The sequence below is a fragment of the Ischnura elegans genome, chromosome 5, assembly GCF_921293095.1.
Source record: "Ischnura elegans chromosome 5, ioIscEleg1.1, whole genome shotgun sequence".
NCBI classification, from domain to species: domain Eukaryota; kingdom Metazoa; phylum Arthropoda; class Insecta; order Odonata; family Coenagrionidae; genus Ischnura; species Ischnura elegans.
In genome coordinates, this window is record NC_060250.1 from 20998044 (window position 1) to 21012652 (window position 14609).

At 37.7% G+C, this 14609-nt stretch overlaps 1 protein-coding gene across 4 annotated transcripts in view; it reads right to left on the bottom strand.

The window, feature by feature from the left end:
- Nucleotides 1-291: 291 nt before the first annotated feature.
- LOC124158560 (serine/arginine repetitive matrix protein 2) overlaps nucleotides 292-14609 on the bottom strand; it is an 86550-nt gene continuing 72232 nt past the window's right edge. For 2 of the 4 annotated variants that reach the window (XM_046533714.1, XM_046533713.1), the window contains 3 exons: nucleotides 11873-13978; nucleotides 9376-9912; nucleotides 292-4601 (listed from right to left, as the gene is read on the bottom strand). In XM_046533714.1, coding sequence (XP_046389670.1) covers nucleotides 4262-4601; nucleotides 9376-9912; nucleotides 11873-13978 — 2983 coding nt within the window. In that variant the 3' untranslated portion in view covers nucleotides 292-4261. Of the gene's footprint in view, nucleotides 4602-6700; nucleotides 7183-9375; nucleotides 9913-11872; nucleotides 13979-14609 lie in introns of those variants that run through there. The other 2 variants (XM_046533716.1, XM_046533715.1) reach the window with 2 other exon arrangements.

Sequence of the window (14609 nt, forward strand, 5' to 3'; positions counted from 1 at the left end):
GTGATTGGCTAGAAGAGTGGGTTGGGTCTCGAGCACGCTCAAGGTCAGCCGCCCTCAGTTTGGAAAAAGGTATTAATAATTAACAGAGTGCTTTTTATAACAATTTAGCTATGATTAAAAATAGATTAACAAGGTGAAGTGATTTTGAGGATTGATGTACTAAATCAGGTTATGGTGTTTGGTGGATATGAGGATGAAATGATGTTTGAAGGTTATCCTTGGAGAATTACCCAATCAATTCATTGTAGGTAGGTGCCGATGAAATGATATGACGGAAAGAAAACACACATGTCATAATTTAGTAAGTTTAATAATATTTCAATACAGCTCAATAGGAAGAGTGTTTAGCATCTATAAATTGCTTATCAAGTTCTACAGAAAACATAAATTAGCACGGTAAACAATCAGAAAAATATCTAGAGATGTCCTCTAATGCAGAATTTTTAGTTTCATGATAAAACATCACAAGAGTATTGTCTCGTTAGACTTCATAAAAAATCATAGCAAAAAGGCTTCATCCATCAAGATAAAAAAATATTAATTTCATGGTAATATTTAAGACAACACTTCCTTTAAAAAAACCTGAAATGCATCCAGATTTCCCAGCCACTTCTCTCTTTTCATCTAGACCAGGAACCCAGCCCAGATAAATGTCTGACTTGCCGAAATGAACATCAGCCTAATCAAATAAATATGACTTAAGTAAATTACCAAATAAACAGGAACTAAAAGGTTCAACAAAATAAAACTTTTGAAGTCAGATTTCCAATCTTATGCAACATAAATAAATCCAGCCATCAATAAATAGAATTTTTGAAAACAAAATTAAATAAAAAGCCTTTTCCTCTATCAATATTAACTTTTTTACAACAATTAACTGTCAGCACTAAAAAGAATGTGGATAAGATAGTCATTCAGTAACTTATTACTAAAATAAGAAATTAAACATTAAAATGCCAATAAAAAATACAAGAAAAATAGAAATACATCTACAAATCAGTATGCTGATTACTTTTTATACATAAAACAAAAAGAGTATAAACAACAGCACTTAATAAATTAAATAAATAACACAATTAAAATCACATAGCAATGCAAATACATACTTTGAGTGCTATTAATTGCAGTCATAAAATAAAAGAGACAATTATCAAAAAGTCCCTTTGTCCATTATCTTGTGACTGAAAATGACTAGACAAACACCACAAAATGTCTGATAAATACTAGCATAGGATTTAATAAATATATAAATAATAATTTAAATAAAATCACAGAGATAAATTGAAATATTTAGAGTGCTTATTCTTCATCATAATTATACACTAAAACATGTAGCTGCTGTGAAGCATATAGCTTTGAATAGCTCACTAATGCTATAGTTTAATTTTTGAGCACTGTCAGGTGCAATGTAACTATTTACAGACCAATTTTCAACAAAAAGCTAACTCGGGCACCAAAAAACACCAAATATAGAGTGACACATTAGCTATCAGGTATTAATGACATTATCACACACAAAGTCTACAACACTCAGTGCCACATGTCTGAATTGAGTTGATATGGTTCCATTAATTCATAAACTTCAACAAGAGTTAGACTGGAACATTTTCAAATTCCTATAAAAACAGTGGTCAACAAGTTAGCAACAAAGTTATCCGCTGAATAAGGAAACCATCTCCTCATTTCTCAGGCTTTAGACACACTCACTACATCCACTACTGAAATCAGTACTGAAATATGAGCACTTCAACTTTCAAATGAATGATTGCCAACACCCATTATTATAAATAGTCATGGATGTTATTTCTTGAAATTAATTGGTTCACTTAAGTGAAATAAACAAACCTCAGAGCTAAATTGCTTCAATGCAATTTTCACCAAGCTGAAATTAAAAGTTAGATTGCTTAATTCGCTGTACTCACATAAGGTCTATATGCATCAGGGATTTTCATGGAAGAGTTATAGTAAATAAAACGAAAAATAAAAATTACCTCTCTTTTCAAGAACAGGATCTGGTATAAACAATCACGTCTCCACAGGAGGGTGCTCAAAAACCATTGGTTCCAATGAAATAGATAATTAAAGCATTGGATAGCCTCAACTGTTTGTCCCACTGATTACTTTCATCATAAAAATTGTAAATAGAACACAAAATGCTCAAACCGAATAATACCCAATCCCAATACGTTTGGGCATTCAACTGATATCACTATTTAATTATGAGATGCGTCAAATAACCATTATAATATCATTACTTTAAACTACGTATGTATACCTCAACTACATTTTTCTGGTCAAGACTAGATTTCAGTTCAATAGAACTTAATGAGAATTCTCAGAAAATTTAAGAATAAAAACAGAAAGTGGGGGCATCATCAAAAATGCAGCCATAATATGCTAAACATACACTTTGAAACCTAAGATAAATAAGAACCAGAAGGTTATCAGAAAAATATACAATAGCAGTAACAATAGTGGATCACAGTATTAATTCATTGTTCAACAGATACATAATGCATGGCCAAATGGCATGATTGATTAGATGTGACAAAAAATGACTGTATCTCCTACGAAAATATCACTCAATACCATTAAGATTCGCATTTAGCAATTAGTTGGTAGGGAAATAATTAATAAATACCCACCCTACAACTGCTAAGTTCAAAATTTGTAAATAAATTTTGCAAACATGATTTTCTTCAATGGCTTAATATCATTCAAGTACTTGAGCAAGTAAGTTATTGAGAACATACACTCCTGAGTGACTACCATGGTAAAACAAGCTTTCAATTATAAATAACCATGCTATGCATGTATGATTGTATTCACTCCAAAACTCAAGTGGTCTAAAAACACTTAAAAGAGTATTCAATTTTGGATTCAGTCATGTTTGTAATACCAGTTTGCAATTACTAAACTACCTCAGTAGGCAGCAATGCTGGGCACCAATACGAAACTGAACACAGGCATCTGAACTGAGGTTATTTCAACTTAAAAAGCCAAACTCTGCACCCTTCCATTTGAAAATGTAGGTAATTTAACTGCATTTACCTTATGATGCAGACTACGATTTTCGGTACTTCTATTTTAGAGGTACATCAGTCAAAACCATTTGGAATGTTACACAATATTCACAGCATTTTATAACAGTGAAGTAAAACAAGACTAGATACGGTGAAATTCACAATCAAGGTCATTTTAACAAGCAGCAGTAAAATGCTTAGATTACCAATGTTACCTTTGAAGAACCTTCATTCACTCCAAACGCTGTACTTCACACATCATTTTAACAGTAAGAATATCAATGTAAGAATGCTTGATCCGGACTTAACACATATCTTCTCAGCATCAAATGGTGTGGTGTAGAGGAAAAAATTATAACTTACATACTATTTGGACCATTCCCCAGCAGGAAATCCAAAAGCAAAATAAATTATATTAAATACATAAAGATAACTCCATTTTAAAACAATGACTGCGACGTGTGGCTCCCAAGGAGACAAATACCATAGCTGAATCAATAAAACCTTGAAATATAACTCTTAGGACAGCTACCGAGGTAAATAAAGGTACAAATCAAAGCATTGACCTACAACACACCTCAAATAATTCACAGTAAAGAAGTATTAAATATATGACTAGATTTGGAATAAAAGAAATATAACCGTGATCATCCAAAAAAAATAGTTCGTAGAGTCATCCAAAAATGAATGCTAAAATTGAGACCACAATCGGTACCTGACTTTTCATATCATTAAATTCATATTATGTACTTCCAGCAGGAGTTTAGGTATAAAGTTTACCATTCCATGAGGTAAAGCTCCAATATTTCAAACCTATACCCTTCTCACTGGCAATACCCCAAAGTATTTCTTTTTATACAAAATGATGGAACTAAAAAATAACATGGTATTACTCTGACAACAATTTGTGGTACAATTTCAGATGAATGGCCACAAAATGGCAAAATAACTAAAGATTAGTAAAGAATTTCATCAGCAAAGCTATGAGATGTTCATTACCTTACCATGGATAATTCTTTTGTATCAAACCATTAAACTGAGACCTGATGCGAGAAAAAGCTTTCGAGAGATCAAATCAACAAAACAAAAACTTGCGACCAGGTGAAAGAGAAAAAAGACCCAGCAAAAATCAATGAGTAGCCATTGCAGGGAAGAACAAGTTGGAGCTCTGTATACAGGTTGTTCAAGAGAGGCTCAACATAGCTGAGAAGACCACGAGTTCCATCGCCGAGTTCTCTTCATGGGGAGTAGGAAACACTCCGGCTACGACTCCTTGAGTGCCTGGAAGGAGGTGAGGGGACAGGAGACCAGCTCGAGCTGCATCTCGAGTAACTGCGGCTTCGACTGCGACTGCTACTGCTGCTGTGGCTGCTACTACGGCTGCTGGCACCACTGGTGACCCCACCACAGCACCCTCCGCCACCAAAGCCTTCACAGCCACCCAAACCTCCCCCTCCACCGCCACTAGCACCCCCCAGACTCCCACCCCCACAGTCACCCTCACAGCTGCGACTGCTGCTCACCGAGGAAGGCGTCGGGGGCGTGGGACGATGGTACGGAATGGGGCGCTTCCTCGCACTGGTAAATGTGAAAATGGGAGAGAGAGAGCACGCGGGCACACAAAAGTGTTAGAAAAGCCATGCCATTATGCACCACCTCCATACACATGCTCCAGAGTTATTAAAGCACCCAGACATTGAAAAACGGGTTATTCGAAGGTTTCCTGACTGGTTATCCCACACAAAAAAATATGAAGGATTGAGTGCAGTCCATTTCATTAAAATGGAGCCTTTAAAAACTTATGAAAACCTGCCAGAATAAAAGAACTTCTCCACATGATACACACATTAAAGTAATAATCTGATTATTCTGTTACCAGGGCCATTCCATATGAGTGGAGACTATACAAAAGAGTTGGAATTTGAAGTATGTATATCAAGCTTACCCAAGGGCTATTGCAAAGATCAAAAATCTGATCCCATCATTCCATAGACAAAATACCTCAATGTGAATGGAAGAGCTCCAGAAGTAAAGGCATTCAAGTACTACTTCCTAAGTATCAAAATGAAAATCAGATGACATTAAAATGAATCACGTTATCTAAGAGGACCATCACAAACATATTCCGATTGCTTTAAGGTGGTATGCTTAAATTTGTATTGCAACTATTTTTTAAGATAAGACCTTATTATGAATACACGTACTATGAATGCACGTAATCTCTTCACATTTTCCTAAAATCCCTTTTCCCTTTCCACCCAGAAGAAGGTGAAAACACTGAAGCTGAAGCTTCAAATGAGCAGAAAGTTTCAAAGGAATACACATAGCCAAAGCGTGTAAAAATCATGGACAATTTCAATCAGACTAAAGTAAAACCGTAAGTCGTATTCTCACATAAGCCTCAGGGAAACTTCTACCACCATTGATAAACCAATATCATTCCAAATTAACAATTCCCTTCTCTATGAAACTGGCATCCATAATCCAAACAATAATTTAACTCACATGTGTGCTATTGACTGAAGCATTCTCATATGTTTCACCTACCTTCATAGGAGAAACAAACGAGAATGAAATATGACAGAGTATCAAATGTTTCAAAACCTGATGCTACATGAAAAATGATGAGAGGCCACTATCACACAATGCTCTTCCTCTGTTAGTAACTTAGATTAATTTTACCAGCTATGTTGACAGTGAAATCTATAGCCTACTAGGCAACATAATTGCCACTGATGCCACTTGTGGCACTCATGTTTTAAGTTAGCAAGGCCAGGTTTAAAAAATTAATGCCCCTAGGATCTTTCCCCGGGGCATTAAAAATGATTGAAAATGAAATTGACGTCAAGATATTTAGAGTATCTTGTTTTGAATAAAGAGTATGAGCCAGCATGTTAACTCATATGAAAAAAGCATCCACCTTTAGCACACACACTTAATGAAAATGCAATTTTATATAATTACTAAGATAATTTTAGTAAAACTTTTGTGTTAACCAAACAATGGATTAATATAAACCACTTTTTTCTATATGCAGAACTTAAGACATGCAACAAATATTTGATCGATTCAGCTCTTCATATGAAAAAAATGACACTGATCCTTAAGAGGTAAAACATTTGTGCATAATTCCGTTAATCTTAAGTTGAAAAAGTAAGGAGAGTGAAATGAAGTGAGGGCATGAGAGGGAACGAGAATGAAATATGACCCAGCAAGAGGGTAAGATAAACTCTGAAAAAGAGATTAGCACACTCAATGCGGATTAGAACTACTAAAATCCATGCCCACAGAGCCATTAACTACCAGGCTGTCATGTCATTTTCAGCATTTTGAGAGTAATGACAAGTTATTATTAATACAAGTATAACTAATAAAACAAGGATAATTATTGCAGATTACTACCAAAAATTAGAGACAATTAATTACTTAAATAAACAAAATTAAATAAAATGCTTTTTTATAAGCAGGGATGCATACAAAATAAATCACAATGAAAGAGAACTTACCAGTTTTCTGAAGTATACATTCCCTGCACATAAACTATAGCTGAGTGGTCAAAAACATCTGTGCTGAAGCTCTAATATTACTTAATTCTTTTGCAATTACATAGCTAAGAGTGAGATTCAATGGATTGGTGCTATAATAAACAACATTTAATAAAGTAAAGAAAACAATAATTTGCATACACAAGATATTTATTACATTCACTTCCAGAGCTAGCCAAAGTGAGAACATAAAAAATAGCAACCACTTATATGCTTAAAAGGAAAGGTATAAGTCCAAACTGAACTGCTCACATACACTGGCACACAAATTGACAACAAAATTAAAACATATAAGTGACGTGAAATAAACTGTACAGAGGCAAACAAGTCCCGGAAATGAATGGAAAATACTTACAAAATGAGGCCCTTAAAATTGCCATTTACGTGATTTTTTAAAAGAATGAATTGAGTTAAGTATTTCATTGCGTGTCATACGCTAACCAATTTGCCTTTACATAGCTAAAAGTTCCAGTTCAAGAACTTTTCACTCTGATTCTTCACTATCACTCCTTTTTTCTCTTTTTAGTCCTTTCTTACTCTCTGAACTTCTTTTGGAACCGGGATACCTGGAACTCTGGGAAGGGGATAGCTTTCCAGTATCCTTTGTGCCCCTGCTGTAGAAAAGGGGGCCAAATAATGAAAAACGTGCAAAATAACAAAATTGATGAAAAAAAAGAAAACAAACAAAAGATTTTTAAAAAACTTAAAAAAAATATATACATAAGGGATTGGCTGCTGCAAGCATTACAAAATACACAATAGAACTAACTAACTGGAAAGATAAATTTCACATTCATGTCACGAAAGAATATCAGAAAATATATCACTTCACTACAATGTGTTGTAGCAGATGGATATACAAATCCAACAATTAAAGAAAAAGAGTTGAACAGATCTTCTGATTGCCACTCACTATCATTGAATGACTGCCCTTGAGTAACACTTCCAGAAGTCATTCATAATATAATTTCCATGAGCACTGCAGAAAGGCTTGGTAAGGAAAGTACGAATAAATTGAAATCAATAATCTCACACAGGGAAACTCATTTCACATACATAATAGAAAGCAATAAAGATTAAACAAGGAAAACTTGAATGTTTAGCAATGCAAAGCACAAGCTTCTTGCTTACACCAGCTTTGTATCGCATAATTTTTCATTTGAACAATGTAACTGCAGAATTAAACCAAAAAAATTATAAATGGATGAATTTTGTTTTAATGTTGCCATTATTTCACAGCAATTTAAATTTAATGATGATTAAAAAAAATTATTAAATCAATATACATAACATAAAAATTGACAGGGAATAAGTTTATAGGGCCTTTGATTGTGACGATAAAAATACATAGCAAGCTTGGACCATTCATACTCACATCAGGAAAGAAAATAAAGAAATAAAAGACCTATATCATATTGATTACCTTGGGAATTTCATTTCTACGCTTTTCTATAACCAAACTTTCTCTTAATTCAACAAAAATATTAAATTAGGGAGTGAAAAAATGGCTAAGAGTCACCAACAACAGAAGGCTTTCAAAAGTTAAATAAATAGAAGTTTGTTCTTAAATATTCATTTGTCATGTATGCAATTCAACTTCGATAAGATGGTAAATATATCCCTTTACTATAAATGGTGACATTCTTCTGTATCTTCATCTAGTTAAATAAGGCCCACACATCAACTGATAGTTGCTTTACCCTTTGTGCAGCAACAAATTTGATAAGAATATTTAGTTACCTCTCAATTCAAGCACAGAGTGTATACTAATTGATGCTTGACCATTCTCCCAAGAGGATTAAGAAGTAAAAAGTACAACTCAGTTTCAAATATGATTTAAAAAATTGACTGAAGTGTAACAAGCTACAAAAAAGTGCCTAAAACGACATGCACTTCCATCAAATAAAACATTTAGCCATAGCTCAATCAAACTACATACTGTGAAACGAGCAAAGGTAAAAGAGAAGTGAGCTAATTCTCAAGAAAAAATCTACTGACCAAATACAACACCCTATTCATACTTAATTGGCATTTATTCACACATAACTTCCCATATTAAATTAATATCTCCTTAACTATCTACATATCAACTAGAACTTCAAAGAATCTGTTAAAAATTTCCATTTTCCGCAAATGCCAATATTTGATGATTAGGGTAAAAAATTAGGGATGGTCAGATTGGATACATCGGATCAAAATATTCACTGCTATTATGTTCCACCAGATAATGTCACTGGATCCATATTCTCTGACAAAAATCGGATCTGGAAGTAAACACTTAAACTACTAAGATTGGGGGGTGTACTTTTCTACCTATAGGAGTAAAAATATCAGAATACCGATTCACTGTTCGTGAGCTTTATCTTTGATGGAGTACCCTGTTGGTTCAGCATTGCTCAAAGTAAATACATCCGTAGAAGACATAGCACAATGAATGAAATTATCATAGCCTAGGTAAAAGTTCGGTTAACTATTACAATAATAATAGAAAATAATTTCTTCACAAGCTGCTTTCATATGTTTTATGTTAAAAATTCTAATGCAAATTGAAGGGTATTAAAGGTAGAATTTATGATTACGATTGAGAAATTGTGAATATTTAAAAAAGAATACGAAAAAATCCTTAATCCGTCCATCCCAAAAAAAACTACTTTAAAACTTGACCAGCTACAACAGCAAATACTCGAGCATCAATACGTGTTCCATTGAAGTCACAACTTCAGAGAAGCGGATTCCTATTTAAAAAGAAGATATTAGAATATCACCAAGCTTTCATCAATCTTCCTTGAGCCAAGATGCTCACTCACCTCGTGATACGCCGACGATCGAGGAAGCTGGGTGAACCTCTCCGGCGTGGGATTGAAGGTGACCGAGAGGAGCGGGCCCTGGAACGCGACGACCCTGACCTCGATGAAGAGTGACTGGAGGCCCTGGTGCTGCCCCCACCACCCCCCAGGACTCCTTCGACACCACCACCTCCTCCTCCCTCTCCCCCACCCCCACCACCTCCCCCAAGGGGATCCTCCCGCAGTCGAGCCCCTCCGCCACTCCCCCTCCCGTCATCGTCATCGCTGCTCCTGTTGCTGCTGCTGCTGCTCCTGGACCGCGAGCGGCTCACCGAGCGAGAGCCGTGGTGGCTGCGAGTGCGGTGGCGTCCCCGGCTCCCTCCACGCCTCCGCCTGCCATGAGAAGAGCGCCCTGACGACGATGAGGAGGACGAGGATGAAGAGGATGAGTGGGATGAGGCCCTGCGTCGCCGTGACGAGGATGCCGATGATGACGAGGACGAACGAGACGAAGAGGATGAACGGCTGAATGATGAACTGCGACCTCGGCTCCTCCTCCTAGTCATTGGGAGGAAAGAGTTTCGTTCACAAATCAACAGATGATCTCAAAAGGCTTTCCATCACTCACCACTTGAGTTTATTCAAGAATAGAAGACCTGAGTTTTAAGTCTGAATCAGAAAATTTTGGGCCATGCACAAATCCAAGGATCCTAGCAAGCATAAAAGAAATTACAGAATCTCAAGTATAGTACGATTTAGAGCCAGCATAATAAAAATCCCACTTCATTGCTAGCATCATAGCTATCATGCCTGTTCTCATCAGTTGCACCGCCCTAGCTCCATTCTAGCTTGCAGTAGGACGTGGTAGCCATTGATCAATCAATTTTCCTCTTTGTAAAATTTGCATTGTGACAGAAAATTGTTTATACTTGAGGAACCCATTAAGATTCCTGGGATATAGGCATATATATATTGATTTCATTTCTGAGTAATTTTACAATAAACTTTACATTCCATCAAGTGAAAAATATGACTTTCCATGGCTAGATTACAATCAAACAAAACAAACCTAAAAGTCCCCAGGACCACATGTTTCAGGCAGGAAAGGTTTTGAGTATTCTGGTTTTATCCAGGAAATCCTATACTCAAGGGCATCCTTGGATTTCTGGATGGCTCAGTGTCTTGTGCTTAAGAACCAAATATGTAATCACCATTTTCTGCTAACACAAGATTTCCACAAATACAACAAGTCCCTCTGCACTCTACCACAAGACAATGAGCATTTCAACAGGATATTGCATGCTGGCATTGTGCACGATAGGCTTGTTGAGTATCTCATTTTTGCAAGGAGTGGTAATTATCTGGTTCCTGCACTCTCACATCTTCAATTAGTGCTATTAGTACATACATACATAACATTAATCGTAATGCTAAGGTTGAGAACACAAAATTATTTATGCCAATGAGAAGTTTCCACTAAATCAGCATTCAGATATGCATAAAATACCTCCAACTGTAAAGATCTATGGTACATACTTCCTTGATCGAGATAAACATTGCACATGCAAAGTTAGTTTCCAAAAGAATAGAAGATGATAGAAGAACACATTGGCTTCAAATCAAGATATAAATAAAACTCCACCTCCTTGCTCATGTGGATTTTGCCCATATATTTTAGTCGATTTTACTTAAGCCATGTCCAAAAACTTCCTACTGCTCATTTCTCTTTGGTTAAAATACAAAATTACAATTTTTTGACCTGTTAGCTACATCACCATCATCATCGTAAGTCAGCAATTGTTAGATTGGTCTGATGCAGCTCTCCATTCCTTTATCTGCTAGCCTTTCCACAGTAACGTATTTCTTCTCTTTTACATACTTTATACAGTGGAACCTCGTTAAAGCGAGTACGGGCTATAGCGACACCCCCGCTATAACGAGAGATAGCCGATGCACCGTCAATTGACCCTATAATAAGCGTGTTAAAAAATTCGTTTTTACGAGACCCTTTCGGTGTTGGCTCTCGTCATAGCGAGGGTTTCACCGCCGGAAGACTTTCATCAAGACTCCTTAACCTCTGTAATTGCTAGCGATCTGTTAGAAATGAAGTTAATGGAGTGCTCAGTCTCAAATTTATGTGGTAAACTGTCGTTCGATAAATATAATGATTGACGAAACAATGCTTTGCATCATTTTTATTCAGTGCGGCGCTTATAAATTGTTTGAATAGTTAGTCGTTATTTGAGTAAGAAAATTTAGTGATGCAAAAAAACATCGCCTTTCATCTGGATTTATGCTTACGTTTATCGGATAGATGTTTATCTGTCGCCACACCACTCCTGTTCCTGTATATCTGTTCGCAACAGGTATATTGGCTATTATTTGCTCCACCTCCGGTAAAGCGACAATTCGCTATAGCGAGTGTTTATTAGTGCACCGTGGGGTGTCGTTATATCGAGGTTGCACTGTACATAAGTACATAAGTTTAAATTCTGAATAAGACACGTTTTACACCTACCTGCCAGCAGAAGAACGAGATGAACTCCTTGTTCGGCTCTCCTTTTCCACGCTCTTTTTGGGTGAGACACTTCTGCCACGGGAGCTGCAACTTGAATGACTTCGAGAGCGCCTGAAATGTAAATCTCTGCTACTGTATGGCTCACTTCCCACCATTGCTGCAGCTGTTGGCAGAGGTTGATCAATTGCTTCTGGGACAAGTCTATTCGGCTTTATATCCAAAGCAGTTGAAGAAGCTTCATCAGGTACTGGTACTGATTCAACAGTGCTGTCTGCTTCTTGCATCTTCTCAACGGGTGACGACCCCACAGATGAACGTTGAAAAATTGCAGCAGTGCTCTGAGCAGAGGGTCTTGGGGATTGCCTAGGGGATGATTCTGTAGATTTTGAGAGCCCACCGGAGGATTCACTACCCTTTTCACTGATCACAGAAGAAGTGCGAGAAAAGGGTACAGTGATCACATCAAAGATGCTCGATGTCATCGGCAAAGATGGGATGACCGGCTGAGCCTCCTTGCCTTCTGAGGTGTCATTCAAACTCTTTGCTACTGGGGAATCTTTGGGGGATTCCTCAGCATCACTGCTTTGAGCACTTTTCTTCTCCGTATTACTCGACACAACAGGGAGACGAGCAACTTCATCGCCCGCATCAATTTCAGGCTTTCCTGGTTTGGAGTTTGGTGCCTCATCCACGACTACCTTGGCATCCTTCTTCCCCAACTGCTCCGTAATTATTTTCCCACGGCTTTCCACAGCTTCAGCAACTGGGGCAGCTGCAGGCAGGGATTTCAGGGAATTAGTCTTAACCACCACTTCTTCCTCCTCCTCTTCACTGGATGACCGTCTGACACGAACTTTGGGGGTGTCCCTTGATCGAGATTCCACATTGCAGCTCTTACGACTGCTGTCACTTTCATCCTTCCTCATCTGTCGTGAACTTGATTTCCCGGAATGATGCAAATCCTTCTCTCTTTTTGCATGCCGATCAGAATTAGCATGCTCTGAGCGCCCAAAAGCCCTTTCCCGATTACTTCTACTTCCACCGTCACGACTGTAGCCATCCCGTCCAAACGATGGTGAGGAAGACCTACCTCTAGGACTCTGAGATCTGCGAGATTTTCGGGAGTGGGAGGTAGGGGATGGGGAGCGATAATCACCACGCTTATGCGATCGTCTAGACTGGGTCCTCCTCGGTGATCTGATTCTCCCTCCTAGTGCCAAGGATGATCTTTGATCACGAGGAGGACGTCCTGGCGATCTTAATCGCTCAGATGACCTCTCTCTCCTACGAGGGGGTGTGAGATCACGCCGTTTCCCTGGAGAAGAATGCCGAGGTGGTGTGGTAGTTCGGTGGTTTCTTGATGACCTTCGCTCCAAATCCGGAGAGGCATCCCTTCGACTCCACCTTCTAGGAGAGAACGAGCCATTTCTTCCTCCTCTACCACCAGGGCTACTCCTGTCTCTACCATCTGCCTTTGAAGGAACTGGAGACCTGCTGCTACGACTTCTGCTGTTTGGACGCCTCTTCTCTTTCACTTCTCCTCCCTTCTTATCTCTTCTTGCCCCACTGCTACCTGAGGATGAGAGGTGTTTAGCAGACTCTGTAGTTGAATCAACGTTGCCCTTCCTATCACGGGTAGAGACGTCGACGAGTGTCGATTGAATGGAACCAGGCCGTGAGAATTTACTCACTCCATTGCGACTATTACCCTCATCCTCCGAAGAGGAATTGGAAGATTTACTGCTGGAACTAGACACAGAACTTCGACGTAGCCGAGCTTTACTTCCATTCTGATCCTTCTTTTTCTTCCCATCTTCTTTCCACTGCTTGCTGCCTCTTCGAGGGCTGCTCTCCTGCATGCCATCCAGCTGCCTCGACTTCCTTGACTCCCCACCCTTTGTATCTTTGACGGCATGGACATCTGCATCACTGCTGCGACCATTCTCACTGACTCCTTTACCATTCCTGTCCCTCTCCAAAGGAGCTGACCCAAGAAATGAACGAGGACGATGGGAGTCCACAGGGGACGCAGGCCAACCATCCGAGGCATCTTTTTTCCCAGAGTTGTGACGAGATTTCTTTGACGCACTCTTGGACACAGTTTCACTGAAATTGATAATGATTCATTTCAGACTCTACTAGATAACACATGACAATGCTAGTTTAAAAAAAAAAGAATCCTAAGACCTGAAGTCAGAAATGGCACATGGCATATTTGCGGCTTTTAAACTGCTGTATAAACAAACGTCAAAATGCTATTGTAACAATTTATGTAGCTTTTTCATACAGAACAACCTAATTTCATAATTAATAATTTTAAATAAAGATCAAAATGAACATATAACTCATTATTTAAAAAAATATGAGCATTTTTTAAAACAATAGCAAGATCATCAAAGAATGGATGTGCCTCATACTGCAATTCATTACTGACATCAAAGACTAATACAACTGATTAGAATATGCTGAAGAATTTTCAGGGCATTTTTTTCCCCATTTATCACCCTAAAAACACAAAATTAATATAGTATAATAAGTATATATAATTACTATTCCCAATTGAAATAGCAATGCTAAAAGTAATTATTTCATCAGTAATGCATTGCTTTTTTACACAGTAATTACAAATAAATCTTCAAAGCAGTTCAATTAATTAAGATTCATAATTTTACGAGAAACTTAGCACAGTCTTAGGTCAAGAGTGGGATGCCCACAAGCCACATTTAATCCATTATTT